The sequence below is a fragment of the Hypanus sabinus genome, chromosome 30, assembly GCF_030144855.1.
Source record: "Hypanus sabinus isolate sHypSab1 chromosome 30, sHypSab1.hap1, whole genome shotgun sequence".
In the NCBI taxonomy this organism is placed as follows: Eukaryota; Metazoa; Chordata; class Chondrichthyes; order Myliobatiformes; family Dasyatidae; genus Hypanus; species Hypanus sabinus.
The window spans coordinates 27,116,238-27,141,600 of NC_082735.1; the positions used below are offsets into that span (position 1 = coordinate 27,116,238).

At 37.1% G+C, this 25,363-nt stretch overlaps 1 protein-coding gene across 1 annotated transcript in view; it reads right to left on the reverse strand.

Annotated features, from left to right (window-relative positions):
• Positions 1-3,284: 3,284 nt before the first annotated feature.
• The window catches only part of LOC132383484 (protein argonaute-3), a 121,614-nt gene continuing 99,535 nt past the window's right edge, over positions 3,285-25,363 (reverse strand). The window contains exons 14-20 of the mRNA XM_059954479.1: positions 23,719-23,878; positions 21,116-21,206; positions 20,255-20,449; positions 18,618-18,752; positions 18,354-18,455; positions 14,943-15,142; positions 3,285-14,018 (exon numbers count right to left, since the gene is read on the reverse strand). Of these exons, the coding sequence (XP_059810462.1) occupies positions 13,910-14,018; positions 14,943-15,142; positions 18,354-18,455; positions 18,618-18,752; positions 20,255-20,449; positions 21,116-21,206; positions 23,719-23,878 (992 nt within the window). The 3' untranslated portion in view covers positions 3,285-13,909. The remainder of the gene's footprint in view (positions 14,019-14,942; positions 15,143-18,353; positions 18,456-18,617; positions 18,753-20,254; positions 20,450-21,115; positions 21,207-23,718; positions 23,879-25,363) is intronic.

The following is a 25,363-nucleotide window of genomic DNA, read 5'->3' on the forward strand; positions in this document are numbered from 1 at the left end:
CCTGGGTGCTGGAGGTCCTTAATGATGGATGCTCCCTAAAGATTCTGTGGATGAGGTGCCCCCTTAAAGAGAATGATCGCCCTACGTTCAAAAGATTCTGAAAGAACAGATTATTTAATTAATGCATGCGTGTTTCTGACAGTGGTTGATAAAATAGACCAGGGGGCCGTTTCTTCCAGCCTAGGGTCCGGAACCAACAGCCAACACCTCAGGGTAAGGGACCAGCCAGATGAGGAGGAGGGAGATGCTGAGAGGAATGTGAATTTTCAACTGTGATATATATTCAAGGGTCAGATTGAATTTTCGTTTTATTCAATGATATGTGAAAATATCTGGACAGGAAAATGCGTTCAATGCACAAGATCAATGCCGAGCATATTGAATGTCAAAGCAAGAACAATGGGTCTTTAGGCCTACTCTATTTGGATTTGGCAATCATATGTGGTAGAGAATTTTATTCATTTATTTAGAGATGACAGCCCTATCGGTTGTTCGAGTCTAGCAACCCCCGACAAATCGATTTAACCCTAATCACGGGTCAATTTACAATGGACAATTAACCTACCCGTAGGTCTTTGGGCTGCGGAAGGAAACCGGAGGACCTGGATGCAGGTCACAGGCTCCTAACAGAGGTCGCCGGGATTGAACGCCGACGCCCCGAGCTGTAATAGCATCGCGCTAACCTTTACATTACCATGAATTGGACATTTCTGCCACAAAACATCGTTCGGAGTACATTTGTTGCAAATATAATCTCCACGCATAGGATTAATCGGTCAAGGCGAGAAAATAGTCGTTCCATTTTTTTTTCAAAAATATAATTGAAATAAAAATAATACATTTTGCATAAAGTCAGACTTTACTTCTCCCGTGGAAATTGTAATAACACTACTGTTAAATATATGTTAAACTATTTGGTACAGCTGCAATTTATTTTTGAGCAGTAGCATCGTGGTTGGCACAACGCTTTACAGTACCGGTGACCGTGGTTTAATTCCCACCGCCACCGTGAGCACTCCAGTTTCCTCCTACAATCCAAACACCCAATTGATTGTTAGCTTAACTGGTCACTGTAAGTTGTCCCGTGATCGGGATAGGAGGGCGGTGTGGGTCGAAAGGCCTTATCCACGCTGTATCTCAATGAAAAAATTAAAGAAGTGAAAAGAGCTCCACGTACTTTTACAGAGATCAGGTCGGTAGCTGAATTCACTCAGATCTTACAATTATCAGGGAACTAACCTGTGATAATCTATCCTGCTATCCCAACTCCTGCACACTGAACCAGTGATATATCCAGAAGCCTACTCTTAAATGTCTGATGGTACAATGCCAAGCTGATGGTTAACCCCCGCCCCCCACCACCAAGGAGGGTTATTTTCCTCTTCCTCGTATGGCAGAAGTGTTGGCATTTTTGGAATTGGAATGGAAAGGAAGGGTGTGCTATTGTCAGGGTTCCTGCACCATCCTGTCCACCATCAGACTAGGCTGAGGAGAGCAGAGGAGGTGGAAGTATTCTACATCAACTGCTTGCACAGAGCTTCCACGAAACTGTCGAGGAAGCCTGGGTCACTCTCATTAGCCTTGCTACTTTATACTTTGCTTCAATTGTCCTCTTTTTCTTTTCTATTTGCCTGCAACCAGTGTGGACCCACCCTTTCAGTGGTCAGATATCATTAAAGCCATTCAGCAGGCCATTCTGCCTGCTGGCACCATTTTCGAATATTCTGGGCAATGCTGGCTGAATATGAGAAGCAATGATTTAAGATAGTCAGTGACATTTAGTTTGCACGTACTGTCCCTACTAAACCAAACAGCGTGCATAAGAATCGAGATTCATTCATCGTGTTTCCTCAAAATGCACATCTTAAAGGTGAAAGCTCCATATCGCAATCCCAGGTCCTGGCTTTCAGGACTGCAGACAGACACAGCAACTGCAGATACGGGAATGTGGAGCAATACTCTGCTGGAGAAACTCACTGTGTCGAGCATCTAATGGAGGCAGAGGGATGATCAACATTTGGCTGGAGACCATCCTGATTTCAGGGTCCTAAACAAAAACGTTGGCCATTTCTTTGCCTCCACAGATGCTGCTTGACCAAGGTTCCTCCAACACGTTTTTTGCTATTGATTTTGATCCACAAAACTCACCACAAAGTGCTGCTGGATTACAACCACAAGCCTCCTGGCTGTGGTTGATTGTATTAACTCTATAACTGGTGGCATAATCCTTAATCACCTTGAGAAACACTCTCAAAATATTCCAAATGTTGTAGACCTGGAAAAGTAATGGTAATGCTCAACTGTTCACAAAACAGCTCTGCAGAAGGGAAGTTTCAGTTCGGTGATTTTGAACAGAATTTTCATCATTCATCTTTCTTCTGCTCTGCCCCTTCAAAATCTTCTTACAATTCGATCCTCACATGATTTTACTCTTGGGTCTCACCTCTCCATCAGCGAAGAGACTATGCAGCATCCACACCAGGACCACCAGACTGGAAAAAACCTCCCCACATTAACTCATCCCACCAGCACTACATCCACTCTGCCCCTCAGCACCCTTCATCCCCCATACATTGCCACTGTGAGCTTACACGCCACCTCATAACTACATTGAGTCACTGTTGTACTGTGATTTCATGTCTCCTGCTGTTACTTTGAAGAATTCTTTTGCCAAGAGTCACACTGTCACTATCATTTCCTGTCAGTTACCTTATGTTCATATATTCTTAAATCTAGCAATACTTTATGTACATATGTATATAAGCTAATCTTAAGCATACAAGGCCACACTCAGCAGTTACTTGCACATTGTGTTTTACAAGATTGCTTTTATAATTTGTTTATGCTTATTGTGCTTTTTTTTACACTGCATCAGATCTGGAACAATTATAAATTTTGTTGCTCTTTACACTGGTATACTTAAGAATGACAAACAATCTTGAATCTGCAAATATGCATTCATATTGTGAATATTTTTAATAGATTAAAGACATATTAAGTTGCAATTGTCGTCTTTACTGAACTGTGCTCAGGTTTAGAGAGTGGTGGAGTGAGAACCATCAAACCATCAAACACATGGTCTGTTTTGACACAAAATCGGAGTGTCTTTTAGCCTAGCAGTCTCAACTGGATTCATCACAGGGCTGGAAGCAAAATGTCACTATCAAACGTTCTTTCAACTCAGAATTTAGTATTTGATGAAAATCCACCAACAAATTTGTATACACAAACTTAAAGAAAGAAAAAGACACAACCGCAAAATTAAACTTGCCCGAAACTTAATGTAATTGAAATAAATTTTTATTGAGAGGACAGTAACACTGAACAAAAAGTTACAAAAAATTACAATAGATTTAGTCAAGGAACCTATAGGATTTTGGTATCGAATCTTTTTTGCTATATGGTTGATTTGATTTTCAATACATAATCAAGACTGGGAAATATCCCACTGGGTGGCAGTGTGGGACAAACCACGAAGTGACAATATTTAAACTGCTTGCTGAGAAATCCTTCTGGATTTCCTATTACTTGGCTTGAAAGCACAAACTGCTTTAGTAACAACGGGGCATTCTTGTAGCAAAAGTAACAAAAGTTCTCTTTCGGATAACATTCCAAAAATATTTTGAGCATAAAAACGTGCAATGGTAATGTCTTTTACCATTTTTTTAAAAAAAGAAAATAATTTTTGCTTAAATACATGGGCAACGTAAAGCACAGATGATTCCTTGTGTGCAGTTTGAAAAAAACCCCACAAATAAATCCCTTAACATTTCATGAGATAGGGTCAAAATGATCCAAATATATATATATTTTTAACCAGGTAGTCACTCATAAAAGTCTAGTACAGGAAAACATTTGTACTCATTCACATAATCAATTTCTTTTGCATATTTATTAATGGGAATTTTAATTGAATATATAATGTGGCATGAGGATTCAATTTACCTGAATGTAAATAGAGGTGGTGAATACCTTGAAAGCCAAAATTATTTCAGTGCTGAAAATGATTGCTCTTCTTCATAAAGACAATCAAAACGTCTGCCCAGGTACACAAAACTTTGGATCAGACTGTGTACAGACAACAAAATCCAACAACTGGCAAATACACATATATTATAACAAAGAAAAAAGGTAATTTCTTTTGTTACAAGAATGGACTGAGTACAATATTCTTACAAATTATGAACACCTTTACAAAAATAACTGAATAAACATTAACCCTCTTGAGGATTGCAATAATAATTCTGCATCAATATCAAATTATTCTTATTCAAAGAATACTTGGAATATGTGTTCAGTGGCTCTGTGCATTTCTCAGTCATAATGTGCATCACATGGCAGGTGTCGGTAGTTGGTTTGAAGGCATTAAATATTGATGTATATTTGGAAGACTAAAATATATTCAGTTATACTTGGGTTAATTTATTTTGAAACCAAAATACTAAATTTTTAGTTACTCGAACCTACCAGAAGGTGAAAAGCTACTGAAGTTCAACAATCACAAAAATTTCAACTTCACCAAATGTACTCTGATTCAGCAAGGTTACAATAGGGCTCCAAGGATGGTGGTTGCTGCACAATGGAGATTATGGATAACAAAATTGCATACAAAAATAAAAATCCATTTATTACTCAAGAAGGTTAATGCACAAGTTATTTCCAAGAAAGTCAGCTTTGAAGAATCAAATATAGTCCCCAGACTAATACAAAAACTGAATACAAAGTACACACAACAGGAAACTGAAGGAATGCAGTTTATCCCAGAAAATAAAGAACCAGTAATTCTTCAGTTTCATGAGTATTAATGGGATGACCTTCTCACCTTACAGAGCTGTTTCAAGAGGCATTAGCAGCCAGATTCTAACATGGGTGACAGTGGCCAATCATGTAAACTGATGGAAATCTATCACAAATTCTTTTTATTCCATAGGGAGAAAATAAACAATTACATTTATAAAATGATGTTCTTCATGATGTGCAAACTTGCATCAAGATGCATCATAACTCTTGACATTTTTTGAGTTCACTGTTACAAGAGGGTATGACAGGAATGACTTGCCACAACGTGGCATGGTGAATTTTCAAGTTTGGCCAGTCGGTCAGGGAAACACTCAACATCAGGCACTTCTCCAGGGATAAATTGGCTGCCAAGTCACCTGCCACAGCTGGTTTTGAAACATTCAGATCAAGGATAAACAGACACCTAGGAATAGGTCCGCATGTCATTTTTTTTGTGTCTAAAAGATGTACAGGGCAAGGGAGCATAGAAATGGAAATTTAATTTAACATGAAAACTTCCAATGTTGGAAGTGTGACCATGTTTCAATAGCAGTAAAATAAGTTATTAAATTGCTTAAATTAACAATTGTTTGATAAAAAATTGTTATTTGATTCTCTCCCATAAACCTCAGCATGACTTTCTCAGTTCCCAGAGTATTATATAAGACTCAACACTGACCAACCACAATGTTTCGATATCAGGAAAAGGGTGTGGGGGGAGGGGGGGGGAACCTAAGTTTTAGTTACATACACTAACGTTGAATTCTTACTAAATGTAAAAGGTCAAATTTCTCTAAAGTTAGCTATAAAAACTAGAAAAATTGCAACAGGGCATGACACACATTCGAGGTCACTTTGGAAATTTATGTATTGGAATTTGGCCATTTGACCAGAAAAGTATAAATAAAAGGGAACAAACAGCATAAGATGACTTCATTTTATGATTTGCAATGGGTTCTAGGACTGCTTGTATAGATTGTATCACTGTTGTATTTCAGTTAGAAATATGATTTGGTGGCTGGAAAATACTAAAGACATGCTTATGACGCAATCATACTTATTAGAATTCAAAGGTATTTGTAGTTAAATATTGAAGCTCTAAAGAACTAAAGATTTTTTTAATAATCTTAAGATTTTATCTTTCACAAGATCTGTTCAGGTAGACCTTACAACCCTTTACTGAAGGCCAATGATTCAATGTCGGCGACCTCAACAACACACTAATAAAAATACAACATCCAAAAATACAGATAACACACCTCAAATCCTCACTCATCTGAAGAAAGGCATCAAGCAATAGCAAAGAATTTCTCTCTAAACATAGTTGCAACACTAATGCATGTTACCTTGCAGTATGCTAACCATGAGTAATAAGTTAATTCTTAGAAATAACGACAAAATAAAGACTCATCTTTTCCATTATAAACCCAATTTTGATAACTGCTATTAAGACAATTCTTGAACATTTTAAAGTGTATTGTCAAGCATGTGCAGCAGATATAATGTAACCAAAGCAGTACTTTCTTTTTGCAGCATATGAAGGTTACTGAGGTGCAGTGTTTTTAATTCCTTATAACAGAACGCTCACCATACACAACCAGCAAATCTACTTGTTTTTATCTTTCAAACAGCCTTCTCAGTTAGGAAGGAAACTGCAAGAATTCTCCTTGAGTCTGACACAAATGCTGCTTAGTGCTGGGCTCACAGGAGGCACACTTCTTTGAGTTGTGAAACAGATCATTACTTCTTCCTCCCCCTCCTGTTCATGATATCACACTTCTATAACACAAATTAAATGCAAGTAAAGCTGGTGGAAAGTTTCATTTAGCACTAGAACTCAACACTCCCAACTACTGGGTAATTTTTTTTTAAAAATCAAAAAAATCCCTCTGTTAAATCTCAGTTAAAACCATTTCCCTCAATTTAATACAATCAACATACAATTCTTATAGCTGGCTCTATTTTAATTTACATTTCTACATTTCATTTTCCCATCTCCATAACTTACATTTCCACCAACTCAACATCACTACTTCCACTAATGCTTAGCTAGGAAGCTGTCCAAACACAAGCTACTTACAATTCTGCTGGGGAATGTTACATTAATTAATTAATATCTCTGTCCAAAATTGAACAGTTTAGGAATGATGTCAAGGCATTGGAGGTTATCCAGACCATGGCTGCCAGAGTGCTACCAGGGATAGGATGTCTACACTGTGATGAATTCAGAAAAAAAGCAGTTACTCTTAACAGGAAGGCAAGTTTAAGGATAGATTTAGTGGAGTATTCAAAATTAAGGATTTTTAATGAAGCAAATGGAGAGATGGTTTCTCCTATCAAATCATTTGATGACAGAGGTTATAGATTTACAATAAGTTGCAAAAGGATAAAAAATTAAATGACTGCCCTCTTCCCTTACACATACAGTGGAATAAAAAAAAGTAGTGGAAGCAAATGGGTAATCGAAGTTCAGGAGCTTAGGTTGAAACTAGCTTGTTTTTTCCTAAAAGAGATGGCACAGACATGAGGGGACAAGTATTTCCCTTCATGAATTTTTCCTTTCATGTAGTGTACTGTAACTTGGTACTCTCGATTCATTGCTTTTGTTGATTACTACACTTCTAACCTTATTTTTTTTTAAAAAAAGGATTAATTCAGTGAAAGTATCAATCATTGGAAATCTACTACTGACCCATATCTGCTAATAGAAAATATATTTGAAAATATTTCAGCTGTAAATTCAACTACACACCAAAACATTGTGGGATAAAGGCAGCCAGACAGAGCAAGAAATTGGTTTATAATATTATGTTTTCAACTTTAATTTGATAAGTCACATCACATTATGTTAACTATTTGAAGGGAGAAGGGAAGTTAACAACTTATTACTTCAGTTTCCTTGGAATAAAAAAAACTACCAGTTTCTTTTACAAGGAATGATTAACAAACAATCCAATTAGAACAAACTGTAATAAACTATTTAAATATGTACTGCAAATGAACACCATCTTTTACCCTTTCTTTGTAAGAGTATTGATCTATTTGCATCTTGCTCACATGGCCTTTATTCACGCGATGTCGTAGAGCAAGAAAGTGATTGAAAGCCAAAAGCAGGAAACCCCCTACCCAATTTTCTCCTTTTCTACTGACCTACATAGAAGCCAATTGTAGAAGTCTTATGACTCAGCTGAAATCACCTGACAAACAGATAATCAAAAGGATTTTACTGTTCTGAATGGCTCAGCTGCTCAGTGTGCTTTTGGAGGAATTAAGATATTGATTCAATAAAACATCATTAGATAATTGCATCTAATACAGTATCAAGTGATCCTAGTATATCAGATTCAGAAACAGATACTGTCAGCTTGTTAATGAATAGTAAATTCCAAAACATTCTTGTTCTGAATGTACTATGCCCAAACAGATTAATTTTCTAATTCACTGGCTCATGAAGGTCTGTTCCTTTGAGTTACAATCAAACAGTGTGCCAAAATAACAGGTAAACTTCAGCCAATGAGTATTCCTTTCCTGAATATCTGGCTCCACTAGTGAGCACAATTAACAATGTACTAAAAGGGTTCTTTCGAGTTATTATACAAAATTATAAATGGCTCCTTTGCTTTAAAATAAAAGATTCTATCAATCCACCTCCACAAATATAACAATCATAAAATGTCAGGGGAACCACGGGAATCATGTGTCTACATTTACATGTTAGTACATGTTTACTATTTCACGAACTGTAATTGTGTCTTCCAGGAGTTCCATCTAATCATTCAAATTAACACAATCTCTTACTTGGAAATATGATAGAGGCCTAATACCAGGAGCCGCACAGAATGTAGTTAGCCATCTAGAAAACAAATCTTTTTCTAAAGCGACAGATGAATTACAAAAATAACCTATTGCATTCTGCAAACAAATTACACTTCATAACATTGATTAGGCCTTTATCACTGATCCATCCTTCAGACCTGAAGTTTGGGGAAGGGAGTCAGAGGGAAATACAGTATAAATCAACATTTTCATTCAAATCTTTAAAAACAGGAAATATTCTCAACCTTGGAGGCAGACTTTTGAAACAGTGTGTCAATTTACAACAATCATAGCTCCTATTCTGTGTCTTTTTCTGATCAGGTTGTGTATTGAGAGTGTTCTTCAAAGCTTTTCAAATTATAGTCCCCATCTTGGTCCTGACTGAGAAGAAACTGCCATTAAACACATTAGCTACAGGATACTGTCAATATTCTTGGCATTATATAAAACTTTCAGCCACATAATGAACAAAATAAAAAGATTCTACAGCACCAGCTTCTGTAAAGGCACTTTCTAAGGACTGTCCTTCAAAATATTAATTAAAATGGATCAGCGCAATTGCTGACACCACCTCTTTCCTTTAGCAAATGACCAGCACAAAATATCAAATTTGTACCAGAGTTGGCACTTGTACCAAAACATTAATGGCACAAGTACTGGACCCATGCAGCACGGGTGTTCAGTATTATCAGTTCCAGCATTTACTACAGATATTGCATCTAGGTGGTACCAGACCTGTACCAAGATCATTCCAGTACATTAAAACAATAAAATACGGTGCTAGCAAAAGCCCCCATATCATTACAATTATTCCTAGTGAGAGGTACCTAGATGCAGCATGTATTACTAACTAGCCAGAACCAACAAGACTGACATGATTCTAATGTGGTGGTATTGATATAAGCAACCTCCCAGATTTACATTTGAAACAATGCTACCTTTTTATCACATCATCCAATACAAGTTGCTGTACATCAGTATGAAAACATAATCAGTAGTTAGGGTTCAGAGAGTAACAAAAAGGGTTTGGAAAGAGCTGGCCTGATCCAATTTTTATACTGGTCAATTACTACGTTCTTCCCTTCACTCTAATAAATAGGAATCATGAGCATAACTTCAATTCCTAGTGCAGTTATTGTCTGACACTGATTAACAAATAGCAGCTATCGGTCTCACTGCCCTCCCAACGCTGGTACATTATGAAGTACGTCTGCAAATGCAGTCGGCACTTTATGCAGGCATTTACAAACTGAGCTGATGGGTGTGGTACAGGGACATTCGCCCCTCCTCACAGAAAATCTCTATTTTACAGATTAATATTTCAGAAATACCTGACCAATAAATATGCAGTACAAGGAAGCATTCAGTTTAAATGCTATGTTGTAAATTTGCAAGAGCAGCATTACATGTACATTATTACTGTACATTGTCCAAGGTAAACAGTGGTGTTTTGAATTGTAATCCAGGCTTGGCATTGGCTCAATTAAATTAGGTTAACCATTGAGAATAATTGGAACATAACAAAGGCACCAAGTATCATACTGGTCTTGGTTTGGCATGACTGCAGAACTCTCCTCCCTCTCAAATATTCACCAGAAGCTGGCAAGTTAATTTGAAAAGTGTCCTACATCTATAAGATTAACCTTATTTATTAAACATTAGTTATTAAATTGCAGAATTTTTGTGTAAATTGGGAGTGATTCTAAAGGGCAATAAATTAAATTACCTGGAATTAAAATCTAGCGTCTTTAAATCCATAGCAGTGGGCAAAAGGAGGCATTAGAATATCTATCTGCAAATTTGGTCTATTCGCTCGTCGTCTCTGACAGCTTGAGGGTAGTTTTGATCATCTGTTAGAGGAATCCGAAGTTCCCTGTGATCTGATGATAAAGGCTTGACCACAAACTATATTTATTTATAATTTTGACTGTTATCAACTTGAATAGCAGATAGGAGGTAGGGGAAGGGTTGTAATCACCAGTTTTGTTATAAGAACCAAGGATAAATTATGATACTTCATCATTTGAGAACTTCTTTGATCACAAATCATTACATGTGATCTGACAGCATCACAGGTAACCTACCTGAACTTCGTAAGTGATCTGTGATACAGATCTATTTCCAATGGAACCTCTAGATCATAGAATAGGAATTTCAGGTTTTTGTGTTTGCTCTCTGTCCTAAGTGATTTAAAAAGCATTCAATCTGTTAGAATAAGTAGACACAATTTTACAATGTCTTATTTTATTTTAACTTTGCTTCCTTTGTGGATAATTATTTATTGATTATCCAAGAAGTGATTGATCTCTGTGTGAAAGATCTATTCTAGTCTACATTACTAATCTGCATTTGCTTTAACATTTTATTTTCCCCATGTTCCAGCACATGCCAATTTTGTCCATCAAATTATTTTTTTGATGGAGAATGCATTGAAAGATTTAATTTAGTCGGAATTCAGTAAAATTACATTTGGAGACCTGTCAAAACAATGGCCATTACAGCAGAGTAAAATAATAACCAGAAAAAGTCCCCTAAATCCCTGTTTCATAAAGATAGGCTTATTAATAATTTGTAAAAATATTAGTGACATCAGTCAAAGAACTCCAAAGAAAAGGTCCTGAAAAACAGCCCAAAGGATACTGAATTTTTAAAATGAGATCCCCTGAGTAGGGTGGCGCTACTGACTAAATTTTTTTTGATGCTTTAAACTATTTTTATAGTGCTGTAGTAATTTTAGCTTACTAATTCTCAAACCAAAATTCCTTGAGGAACATAAACTAAACAGTCATTTGTGGAGTTCCCTGTCAAAAATCAAAAGCATCTGATTATAAAACTAACAATAAAACTGTTAGAGGTACTTTGATATTTTTAAGATTTCTAACAATCATGTACAACTAGAGCTGCAACCGATCTGTACAACACAGACAATTTAAAGAAACAGATCCCTTTCAACTAGCAGCATTTAAAAACTATTAAAATTAACCTATTTAAATCTCATTATTTTCTCTGAAGCAGAGCACCTTTTATTTTATTGGAAACAGTATTTTCTTTTGGTATTATAAACTAAGAACAACAGAAAATTTTCAATCTATAACAAACGACCACACACTAAATTTGCAGGAATGGTGAAATATGCACTCTTTTCTTAAGATCAACTGAGCAAAATAGGATCATAGCAAGGATGTGTTTCTTATTCAGATGCACCAATCAGCAAGTGACTGATATTCAGTGCAACTCTATTTTACAAGTGTGATTCTGAACACACGAAACACGATGGAAAATTATGATTAACTACAACTGGACAATACATGCATAAATATACATGTTTCTAAAAGGCACAAAATGAACAAGTTATGTGCAACTCTTTCACACAAAGAACACCTAAGTAAATGCATATTCAATTTAATGCCCAGAATAAAAAATGATTCTTTAAAGTGATATTGTTATTTGCCTTTATAAATTAACAAATCCATCTGAAGCCTTTTAAATTAACTCAGATTAATTTAATTAGATTGCTGTCCCACATCGTGGATGGATAGAAATTGTTATAAAGTTGGTAAACTTTTTAAACTTTCAATACTGTGAACATGCCTGAAGAATCGATCTGGACTCCTCCATGTCATTGTAAAGCAGGAGTATCATTTAAAAACTACAATATCATATGTAGAGTATTAGCCCTTTCCGTATTTAGGAGATGAAGTGGAATAAACTAGGAAAACAAAAATTTGCTTTATGATCACAAGGACAAGGACCCAGCTTTTGTGAAAGGGAAGGAAAATTCTGCAGTGTCTTTTTTGCTTCCATAAAGCTGTATTCATTTTTTTCCCCTAAAAATAGATATTTTCATGTGGAGGAGAAGCGATTTTGTAGGGCTGGGACAGAGGCAATGCCCATCCATTAAGAAGGCTGCAGCATTTTGTATATTGCAGTTTGAGCCAGTGCAATGACAACCGTTAGATAAAATATGCAGTTCATGAGGTTTTACAAAGTGCAAACAACGTCATGAGATTTCTATCAATGACACAAACTGTTTTATGAAAAAAAATCCAAATAAAAAACTGGTATATCTTAAAATGGAATGACTGAAATAAAACAGAAATATTTGAAAAAATTCACATTTCAGTGATTAGATGTGTAAATTAAATAAATCCATGTCCCAATAAAGTAATATTAAAACATCCCAGCCCTACTATTTTTTTTTGCATTCAACTTTTTCTTATTAAAACTGATAAGGTTCTGAAGTGCGGAGGTGTCCACTCTCCCACGATTATAGTGGTACAACTGCTGCCCCAGAACAGTGTAGGACACGGGCTTTCTTACCAACCGCTTATTGCACTAACGGTAGCAATGTTCTGTCAGTATACAACACGGTTACATTCCAGAACTAAATAGAATTGATGCTACTATATTTTAATGTAAATCCATATTAAATTAAGCATTCTTTCTAATAAATATAGGATGCTAAAACAAAAACATCACATTTAGTTGTGAGCTAGCAAGTAAACAGTAACAAAAAAAAAGCAGAAATTTCTACATTAAACAGCCTCCAATTCTTGGAATTTTCAAAGATCTTCTCACACCATCAATAATTAGGATTATCCAAGCACTGGAAATTATCTTCTATCACATACACAAAGTTCCACTGCTCTGCTTGTGGAGCTTACCACAACTAATAAGCTAGGTTCAACAGTCAGTTGATTTAATTGACAATTTAACTGGTAAGCAGAATTTGAACAGTGGAATGGTGGAGATGGGCCTCTTGGATCTTATACAACATTGGTAGTTATTCCCTACAATATATTTTCAAGTACGTCTTCACCTCTCTTTCCAACCTCCCACCCTCCCAAATTGAAGACTCCAAGCAAATGACTGGATTTCTGAACTAATTAGTGACTTGCTTTGAGATCCAAGATTGGTCAAACATTTTTTCTTTGACCTATTTTCATGTTGCTTGATGAAGAGGAGTTTTGTGCTGCCAAACACTGAGGTAAAGGCAAAAGGAAACTATTTTGGAAAATAAGGAAAGACACAGACACAAGGTCTGACGCAGCACACACACGTGCGCACGCCACACATGCGCACGTCACACACTCACACACGCGCACATACGCACACACACAGAGCAGTTGGCTGGTTTCATATTGCATAATAGTGCTATGATCTTCGTAGGTAAACAATCTCTTTTCATCAGTTTATGAAACTATTGTCCCCGCACAGTGAAAGTTACAGTATGGCTGGAGACATGCCCGTAAACTGACCCCACTGGAATTGCAGGCTGCGATCTTCGGTTTCTTCTGGAGGGAATTTCCCAAACTTAAGCGAAGTACATAGTGCGCAAGGTGTCCTGGTGAATCTGCACAGCCTTGGCAAGAGCCTGAGGATCACGTCCATTACTCTGACCAGAAATGTGACTGCCTTCGGCACTATTAACAGTTAGAGAAAAATAATCAGAACTGAACAAACTCCAATATGTGCTGTGACTTGACATTTAATAACTAAGACAGTAATACATCATTGTAATATGATAAAAGCCTCAAAACCCATTTCTTGTACACATATACTGTGGAGTGGCAAACCTAGGTGTTGTATACATTACTACTACTGTGGTAAATATCCCAGATAAAGGATTAAACTTCCCCATAAAAGTGAGCTTAATATATCCAGATTGGAAATATACCAACCCGATTTTATCTGGTTCAAGTTTTAGTATCTTCAGATAAATCCAATCCTTCTGCAGTTTAAATGGGTTCAGGGTTTGGTCCTGAAGCATTGTAAATTGATGTCCCATCCCACTCCAACACATCACCTTTGCCAACAGATGCTGCTCAACCCTCCGAGCATCTCCAGCAAATATAACTGTAATAACTGCTGAGGCGCTGTTAGCAATACTTATTGCTGCTTTAATCAATCTTATTGAGAAAAATCTTCATTCATGTACGGTACTGTGCAAAAGTCTTAGGCAACTGTGTGGCAGGTGACCAAGTGGTTAAGGCGTTGGACTAGCGATCTTAAGGTCGTGAGTTTAAGCCTCAGCCGAGGCAGCATGTTGTGTCCTTGAGTAAGGCACTTAACCACACATTGCTCCAGTCCACCCAGCTGAAAACAGGTACCGACAAAATGTTGGGGGTTTCTATGTTATATTGACTGTCCTGTCGTACATAATATTTATTACAAATTACTATAAATTGCACATTCAGACAGAGACAAAATGTAAAGATTTTTACTCATCATATATGTGAAGGAAGGAAGAAATAAAGTCAATTCAATATATAAGACTTTTGCAAGTACTGTACAACAGTATTATTAACAGAGTACACATTCAACAGTCTGAATAGACTATGCCTTACCTGTCATGTTCTTTGTCCACCAAATGGTACCTTGCTCTAAATGCCACCAAATGTGCATAATAGGCTGGTGCTGGGATAGATACAGAACGCGTGCAGCGCACGTAGGTATGACATAGCTGATAGGTGAGGAGCTGAAGCTCATCCGCAGAGAAGCAGTTATCATCCCACAGAACATGATAGTGAGAGGGGCGACTTGTACCCTGAAACAAAAATAGTAACACTGGCAAAATATTGTAATTAGATTATCCTCACAGAAATTATTCTCATTGGACAAGCTTCTTTAACTTGGCCTGTATTACATACTGTTAAACTTTAGAAAGGGTTACAAAAACAGCAAAAAGCAAATCCAGCTACAGAATTGGATGCACAGGTATTCAAATGAAGAAACGAATAAAACTGAAAAAAATATTGATGGGCTCCTTTGCTTTATAAGGGGAGTATAATATATAAACTTATGCATATGAATGAATCATATACTTGTTAATGAACACCAAATATAATCCACTGAACTCATACTGATGAGCTGCATTCTTTTTTTTTTAAAAAGTCAATTGAGTTAGACCTATTTTCTAGAATTTTTTCCTGATAACTATAAAATATCTTTCCCTTCAGTGTTCTTTCCCGATTTCTTTTTGAAAGTGGCGGCACAATCCACTTCCCACCATTTACGTTCAGGGAGTGAATGTCAAGTTACATGAATTTAGTCTGTGACAAAGAGTTTTTTCAAGATCTCTTTCATTTCTTTGTATACCAAGTCAAGTGTTTTGTTTCTTGACCTTCTCCCAATCAAAATAGTTTCCTCTGCTGATTTTTAACATTATCTAATAGCACTCAAAGAAAATGATCCTAGAAATGAATTCTAGTAAATGTGGCACAGACTTGATTGCTGAATGGCCTATTTCTGCTATGTTTTATAGTCTAAATCTTTTCTGATCATCAAAATCTTCAAATCCTTCCAAAATGCACAGAATTAGGGATGGATGTATTGAAACCGATGTTTTATCATAGTTCAATATATCAGTTAGGTTATAATTAGAATAATTTCCAACTTTGAATGCCCAAGTATACGTAGTCAGTCCAGTAGTTCTGAGGCGAGAAATTGGAGGACTGTTCACTTCAACCCGGAGAAAAAGGGAAAGGTTTGAAAAAATGCATTAAATAGGTATAAAATTAAGAATTCCTATCATAGACATAGGGGAAAAATTATGCATTTGATTAATAGCTAGAACCAATTTTAAAATTGGTATGTGACATCTGTGACATCTGGGAACAGAACTTTTTAAAAAAAGGGTTGGGGGCAACATTAGATCGATAACTTTTATGGAAATTAAATGGCTCCTTGCAAAGTTTTACCCTGATGTTTTCAAACATGTAACAGTGACATTGCTTTCTTACTGTATAATATCTTAAAGAACACCAGATCAGCCATTATGGAATGAAAACACCTCAAACATAAATCATTTTTGAGAAGTATTGGATTTATGTAAATAAAAATAGCATACAAGATGCAACAAACAGTAATGAAAGGAACCACTAGATATGTCACCAAAAACTCTTCTACAAATTTCTGGAGAGCAAAAGATTGTGGACTCAGGCAGCTCCATCATGGGCACAACCCCCATGACATCTTCAAAAGGCAGTACCCAGCAGCAAAGACCCTCAATATCCAGGACATGCCCTCTTCCTAAACCATGAACACTACCCTGTAATGTACTACTTATTTTTGTAATTTATATGTTTGTGATATTAAATCTGATTCTGATCATTCATTTTCTTTAAGCGGCAGTGATTGCAACTAGTATTTAGCAAATCACTAAGGATCTTCCTTGTCCTTCAAATTGTTTGACGGAATTTGTCACCTACAGATGATCCAACTAGAATAGGATAGTAAAACTGAAATTCAATTCAATGATTAAACCCACAAACTAAAACCAATTCCTTAAAAGTTGATTGGTTCGCCAGGGCACCGATCATATCTAGCAATTACTATACAAATACAAAGATTAGGTCAGATTATCCCCAATCATGGAGGACAAATTAATATAAAAATTATGTAAATCAATGTGATTTTCCTGATAACTTGGTGTTCTTCAATTTAACTTTCTAATATATACACTGATCCTTAGCATTTTTATTCATCAACATGGCATAATACTCTCCATGTTCACTGATGATACTCACCGCCTCTCTTGACTCTTCAGAAATTCCTTAAACTACATTTTAGAAAAAACTAGAACATTTCAAGTTCTCTATCACAAACTTTGTTCATTTACCATCGACTCCATCTCTCTTCCTATGAACTGATTGGAACTAAATCATGTGATGTACAACTTTGGTGGCATACTTCATCCTGAGGCAAGCTTAATAGTACAAATCTGTACCATCACCAAGTATTCCTGTTATTGACTCTCCAATATTGCTCAATTCTGAACCTGCCCTTGTCATCTATCGAAATCCTTATCATTGCTTTTGGCTACTTCTAGATTTGACTATTTAAATACACTCCTAGCTGGCCTCCTATCTTCACTCTCACCAAGCTGTGTTCACTCGTGACCCAAATCACAGCAATAGTGCTATAGAAAAAATATTACCCTTGCATGCTAAACCTCTTACCTTGCCTCTCTCTATCACAGTAAAAACTTTCAGCTGAATAACTTTGTGATATCAACTATCCCTGAATTTAACTGCTTCCTTTTTGGGAGACTTGCCTTTAGTTACCAAGCCATTGGGCTCTGAAATTTCCTTTCTAATCCCTTTGCTTCTACATGTAAATAACGTAAAATTTCATGCTTGACTTGATGGTGGCACTCTGGCCTCAGTAAATAGCAAGGATTCAAACCCTTTTCAGAAGCCTTAATGTAAAATTTAGACTAACATTCAAGCTTCTTCAGTTTCCAGTAAAATACATTTTCTAGAGAGTAAAATTATCCCCCCCCCCCATGCCCTGATCTTAACACAAACGGATTAACATCCAATTTCCTTAAGACAACAATATTTCAATTAGTTGTAGATGGGCAAAAACATGGTGAAAAATACAAATCACACACAATGTCATACAAATCAACTTCTACTCGAGTTAAGTCATATAATGTTAAATATCAGTCATAAGTTCTTAAATGCTTTGGAAGCTTTCTCAGAAGAGTTTTCCTTTTAGAGCTTTTATATACAAAATGAAAGCTGTGGGTGCTCAGAAAAAAGGAAAAGGTTGAAATTGCAATAACTTTATCATTGTGACAGTAGCAGAATGTGCCCTTCGTCCATTCAGTTCACCAGTTTTCTATCTTCCCTCTTAATTCAATGCAATTCATTTATGCTAGCACTGAGGAAAAACACATCCACATACAGCTTCAAGAAGTAAACTCACGACCCCCAAGAACAAAAGATTTAAGTTCTCAAGCTTGTATTCCATACCTGTATCCCAGCGTGGCTGCAGAGATAAAAATCAAACTCGTATGGGTGTGTGATATCTGTATCTACAGTAGTTCCGGCTGGAATATTTCCACTTCTCCCAACCTTTAAAACAGATTAAAAAAAAATCTCAATACCCACACTCACTTAGACTGCACAAATTCATTTAAGGCTCTCCTTACAGAAAACCTGTTCAATTTAATGTTCTTGTAGCAGCCTTAATGTTCGCACCACAAAATTTACCAAACCAAACAGATAAGTTCTTACCCTTTCGTTTTTATCGGCACAGAATAATCGTGTGTGATGCCGCTTCTGCACTACGATATACGTAATACCAGGCTGATAGTCCTTCTCCAGGCTAATGCACGCTTCTCGAATTGCCAAAAGCTCGCAATACAATACCTACAGCAGAAAAGGCAATAGAAATAGTTCGTAAGAAACATGCTAAAAGATGGACTTCATTTACAGTATATCAAAATATACAGTGAAATGCATCAAATCAAGTCTGCTGGATTATGATGGGCAGCCTGCAAATGTCAGCGCGCTCCTGATGCCAACATAGTATGGCCACAAAAGCAAAAACGTACAAACTTCTTAGACAGTGGTGGGAATTGAACCCCAATCTGTAATCACTAGCACTGTAATAAACTAGATAGGCATAGAGGCATAGATAGGGCGGATAGCCAGCACCTGTTTCCCAGGACACGAATAGCAAACACTAGAGGGCATATGTACAAAGTTAAGGGAGGGAAGTTTAGGGGAGACATCAGGGGTAAGTTTTTTTTTTACACAGAGGGTTGCGGGTGCTTGGAATGACTTGCCAGGGATGGTGGTGGAGGCTAAAACATTAGGGGTATTTAAGAGCCTCTTGGACAGGCATATAGACGAGAGAAAAACAGAGGTTACGGGGTAGTGTGGGTTTAGTACTTTTTTAAGGATTACATGGGTCGGCACAACATCGAGGGCTGAAAGGCCTGTACTGTGCTGTAGTGTTCTAGTGTTCTAATGTTGTTACTTCTTTGCTGAGTACCATGAGTAAAATAGAACTGCATAATTAACCCTGAAACAGAAACTGAAGGAGGTGCTCAATTGCTCAAGAACCTTTGTGATGATAAAACAGTGCATATATCAAGTCAGGCTCTAAAAAGGAAGAAATCAAACAGCTTTCAAGTTGCCGAGAAGTCAGGGGAGATACAGTACTGTGTAAAAGTCTTCGGCACATGTAAAAATATTCTGTACAGTGCAGATGCTTTCAAAAACAATGAAAAGTTTCTAAATATCACAAAAGAGTAGTGAACAGTAAAAAACGAAATCAAATCAATATCTGGTGTGACCATCCTTTGTCTTTAAAACTCCATCAATTCTCTTAAGTTGATTTTTTTTTTAAAGAAAATCAGCTGGTAGGTTGTTCCAAGTATCTTGGAGAACTTGCCGCAGATTTCTGCAGAATTTTGGCCATCTGATTTGCCTCAGTATATCTAGGTTAACCCAGGCAGCCTTAATGATGCTGAAATCAGGACTTTGTGGAGACCATTATATCCAAAACCATATTTTTAAAAAAGACTCTCGGGTGCCAAAGACTTTTGCTCAGTGCTGTATGACCAAGATAGGGTGCAGACCAAGAGATAATAAATGACCCAAGTAGTAGTGGTGAAGTCATGTCAATCACAAATGATTTGCCTGAAGAAACAAGGAGTAGAGAAATGAAAACGAGAAGAGGAAAAATAGAGTTTTATTTCACCTTCATAGCATCTATAGCTTTTAGACTTTTAGTTTGCCCTGAACCAAGTTTGAAAACAAAATATTTTCCCAATATTGACTAATGAAATTTCAAGCTTTCATTCATTCAGTTTTAAATATAGGACACAGCTGATAAAAAAAGTTGTTGACAAACAAACACTGACCTGACGAAACTGCCCTTCAGAAACTCCATCGCGATAAAATATAATTCGCGTGGGCTTAAAACGTGTTGATTTGTAAAACTGGATGAGGAGTTCTCGAACCATCGACGCCAAATCTTGAATGATCTCCTGCCGAGGCCTCTGAACACGCACGGTAGCACAGTAGCGACTAGGATGGGCATCCATACTGCCTACAACCTGGAATGAGGTCACACTACAAGTGAGGATTGATTAAGACAATGACATTTATGAACAAAAACTGGAAAATGAGTGTAATTGAGATGTCAGTGCCAGGGGGGTCAGAATGTTGAGCTTTTACCCCAAGCCAAATTTACAGTAAGAATTGATCTGAACATGTACAACGGTAATACAATTCCATATAAGTAGCATCAGAAAGAAATAATGAGAGCAACTGTTCCCTTCGATACCAGGATACATACTTTAGATGTATGCACTGTCAATGCTTCTGCCTGGTTTTGAATACTCAAAAGCCTACTGATGCATGTGATTCTTCATCCACATGTCTGACTACACACACAGATCTCTTCGCATAGCTGAGTCGAATGGCCCTGCTGAACAATGTAGATGTAGAATAACATGCCAATAACTGCCCTATTCTCCTAGGCACCTCTCCCACCCCCCACATGATCTGAGCCAAGTTGTCTTAATATTCACAAGTTCCTCAGCTAGTTTATCAAATTCAAATAACATCTGAAAAATAGATGTGGCAAGTCAGAAAATGCAAGGATACCCCATGAAATAAACACAATTCTCAACAATATACAAGAAAATTACGATATAGTGAACTAGTTTTCCCTCACATGAACAAAATTCTTGGCAAGAAGATTTTGTAAAAATACATACAGCAGCAATTGAGGGCTTCTTGCCATCTCCAGCAGGTGGGTGTGTGACATCGGCTCCCAGGAAAATAACAGGCTGCTGGAACACGGATGGTCTACACATGAGAAAAGAAAAAACTGACTGACCACAAATGTGATTATGTACTGTTTCTGAAAAATTCACATACGTACATCAACAGCACAGTATGATCAGAATATAAATGAGCAGTTGTAAATTCACCCACTTGTAACAACCATAACTATACTACGTCAATCATTCACCTTTAACACAAACTTAATTTCATGGTTCAGGCTGATATCCTACTTCAAATTAACTTGAAGGAACAGTCACTGTGCAAATATTAGATTCAGCGTTGGCGTCACTATTCCCACCTTTCCAACTATGTCTCACTCACCCAGCCTTCTAACTACAATAAGGGATTACATTTCAGTCTTCTATTTTTGGTTCAGTTCAGTAATGTTTACCGCAATTTTTGTTTACACTCAGCAAATCCAGTAAATTATGATTGTTGAAAATTTCAGTTACTATTTAGGATTGGTAAAAATTTCACATTACTCACTATGATTGCAATGTGTAGCAAATCATCTTCAAATACCACTTGCAAAGTGGTCGCAAATAATAACAGAACTGTTGTTGCAGGAAGAGATTACTGATTGATTTATCTGATTGATTCAATGTGTTCACTAATTACACCAATGTCCAAATAAATTCTCAAGTAGTGACCACTTCCTTGTGGTTTGTTTTAAATTAAATTAGGTACTATTAATGACATCCAGAGGCAAAGGTAGCGACTTTTATAATATATTATTTATAATAAATATCTTGTAATATCATGTGGGATGTATTTGACCTCTGAAGTAGATAGATCTCATGCAGCACACCTTTTGCTTTAAGCCTATTTTTCACCCTTTCTTTTACCCTTCTTCACTATGTTTAGATAGCTATCCAGCAAATCCCACATACATATTGTATGTCGATTTGGAAAGCCACATGCAGCATTCTGAAAGCGAAATTAAAATTCTGCTAGGTTTATTGACTTGATGAAACAAGCCCACCCACCCTCATACATATATACACACACACACACACCCTCCCCCCACACTAATTAATGCATTAATGCTGTGAGCCCTTTGTGGTACATTTTTCTGTTTTTGACAGAGCTGAAAAAATTCACAACTATATTTCATGTAAGGAATCGAAGTAATCTGCATATGAAGCACATACACAGTTGAAAGGCTCGTCTGAGCTGAAATTCACTCACACGACACACACACACTGGTAGAACACAGCAGGCCAGGCAACATCTATAAGGAGAAGCACTGTCAACCTTTCAGGCCGAGACCCTTCATCAGGACTAACTGAAAGGAAAGATAGTGAGAGATTTGAAAGTAGTGAGAGGAGGGGGAAATGTGAACTGATAGAAGACCGGAGGGGGTGGGATGAAGCTAAGAGCTGGAAAGGTGATTGGCGAAAGTGATACACAGCTGGAGAAGGGAAAGGATCATGGGATGGGAGGCCTCAGAAGAAAGAAAGGGGAGGGGGGAAACACCAGAGGGAGATGCAGAACAGGCAAACAACTAAATATGTCAGGGATGGGGTAAGAAGGGGAGGAGGGGCATTAACAGAAGTTAAAGAAGTCAATGTTCAAGCAATCAGGTTGGAGGCTACTCAGCCAGTATATAATGTGTTATTCCTCCAACCTGAGTTTGGATTCATTTTGACATTAGAGGAGGCCATGGATAGACATATCAGAATGGGAATGGAACGTGGAATCGTGGAATTAAAATGTGTGGCCACCGGGAGATCCTGCTTTCTTTGGTGGACCGAGCGTAGGTGTTCAGTGAAACTGTCTCCCAGTCTGTGTCAGGTCTCACCAATATATAAAAGGCCACACCGGGAGCACCGGACGCAGTATACCACACCAGCTGAATCACAGGTGAAGTGTCGCCTCACCTGGAAGGACTGTCTGGGACTCTGAATGGTAATTCACTCACACCAGTTTGCATCAGACACCACTGCACAGAGTAGCACACTAGGTAATTTTTTTGTACCTCAATTCGAAATGATAATTATGCTCAATGGTTTGAACCTCAACATAATATCCAGGTGAGATGAAAGACAACAATTTCTGTCACGCAGGAAACTTGAATGGCATATGTTATGCTACGGCTCAAGGCCCTGAAAGATCATTGGGGACCCGAGTCACTGTCTATTTCAGCTGTCTATTCCGGGAAGCGGTACCGCAGCATAAAAGCCAGGACCAACAAGTTCCGGGATAGCTTCTTCCACCAGGCCATTAGACTGATGAACTCACATTGATTTGAGAGTATGTTACATTGACTGCTCTATTTATTATAAATTACTATGACTGCATGTGGCACACTTAGAGACGTAACAAAGATTTTTACTCATGAAGGATGTGAGAAATAAAGTCGATTCAATTATTAAGTCAATGCTCTCATCTTGATTGCAAATAAACTCACTTCACAAAAGATGAAAAATAATTCACAGATATATTCTTCTGCCAGCAAACCAAGATCAGCATTACACAGCATTTTAAATTTAGACAATATAAAAACTTTAAAATAATGAAGAAACAGCCTTACCGTTGATGTGGTACCAAGATGTTGTTGATTCCACCTAGTTTCACATTGATCTTCAGACAGAGGTTTGATAATGTCTGTGGAGATGTTTTAACAACATTCTTCACCTGAACACACTGAGTGGCCATCCCGAGGAGTGTATCACCCACACGCTTCACTTCCGCTGAAAGAAAGGCCAAAGTGTTAAGAGAATTTGTTTTGGTTCTTTAATCTTTAACTTTTTTGAAGTCCTTTAAAGTCATTTCTCATCTTCCAAATGCATGCACTCAGATTTTCAATAAACCTCAAAGCTCGCTGCCAATTCTTAACTGGTTTTCTGGAGAATTAGAACCAATAATATGTGACAGAAGGGTCATCCCATGTAGCACCCCAAGGTTTTGAATACAACAGCATTAGCACACTATTATTGACCCTTCATAAACATCTTGGTAATCATTCAACTTCATTATGAGTAAACACATTTTGGAATATTTTATAAGAATTTTATAAACATTGTTTTAGCAAAACTTAAAGAAAAAAAACAAGAAACTTTGCATTTTCAAATGAAACACAAAAATTGTGAACCCTGATACTTACAATGTTGATGACAACTGATTAAAAAGGGGAAAGGATTTAAATGCAGAAATTTTACAGTAAACCACTTGTTTGGACAAAGATAATGCTAATATTTGGTTTTTGCGTGGTACATTCTTCCATTAGCCAGGCACTCTCAGGAGTGTGATCAGTTTAATTCAAATGCGTGAGTAATACTTCTGAGTTTCAATCCCACTGAACATACAAATACCCCAGGAGGTGTCACTTAAACTAATGTACAAAATAAACCTGAGCCGTTTTATCAGCCAAGGAAATGAAGTATCAAATACTTACATTTAGATTCATTGATTACAACAAAAGATTATCTTCTACTAATTAACAGATTTATATAAAACCGTGCTGCATTATACACTGAATTAACATATAGGAATCCTACATGCTTTTGCCATTATTAAATTATATTTGTCGTAGTTCATTCATGAAAAGAAAACAAAGCCGCTCACTATTGCACACTGATACACCATAATCTAAAATACCAATAAACAGAATAAAGCTTAATGCAACATCCACTCCAAAAATAGGGGCTCAAGTATCTCAACTGGTGGAGTCGGTTGCTATTTAAATATGTTTCAGCACACAAAAGAGCTAGTGGAACTCAACGGGTAAAGCAGTCGACCCGAAGGATCAATGGTGCATTTCCCTCCTTGGATGCTGCCTGACCTGTTGAGTTCCTCCAGCTCCCTTGTGTGTTGCTCTGGATTTCGAACATCCACAGTTTCCTGTGTTTCCTTAATTCTGTAAATTTGTTACTCATGGTCAAAAATTGTTCAAATTAATGCACATTTAATTGGGATGCTTTTAGAAAATATGAAGTTAAGAAAATTCAGATTTATATTGGGAAAGAAATTCAAGGAGTTAAACCACAGTGTTTCAAGTCATCGTCACCATGTGCCCGTGTCATATAATGTAGACAATCAGAGTCCCATGACCATGATTGTTCTTGACAAATTTTTCTACAGAAGTGGCTTCCCAGTGCCTTCTTCCGGGTAAAGCCTTTACAAGATGGGTGATCCCAGCCATTATCAATACTCTTCACAGATCGTCTACCTGGCAT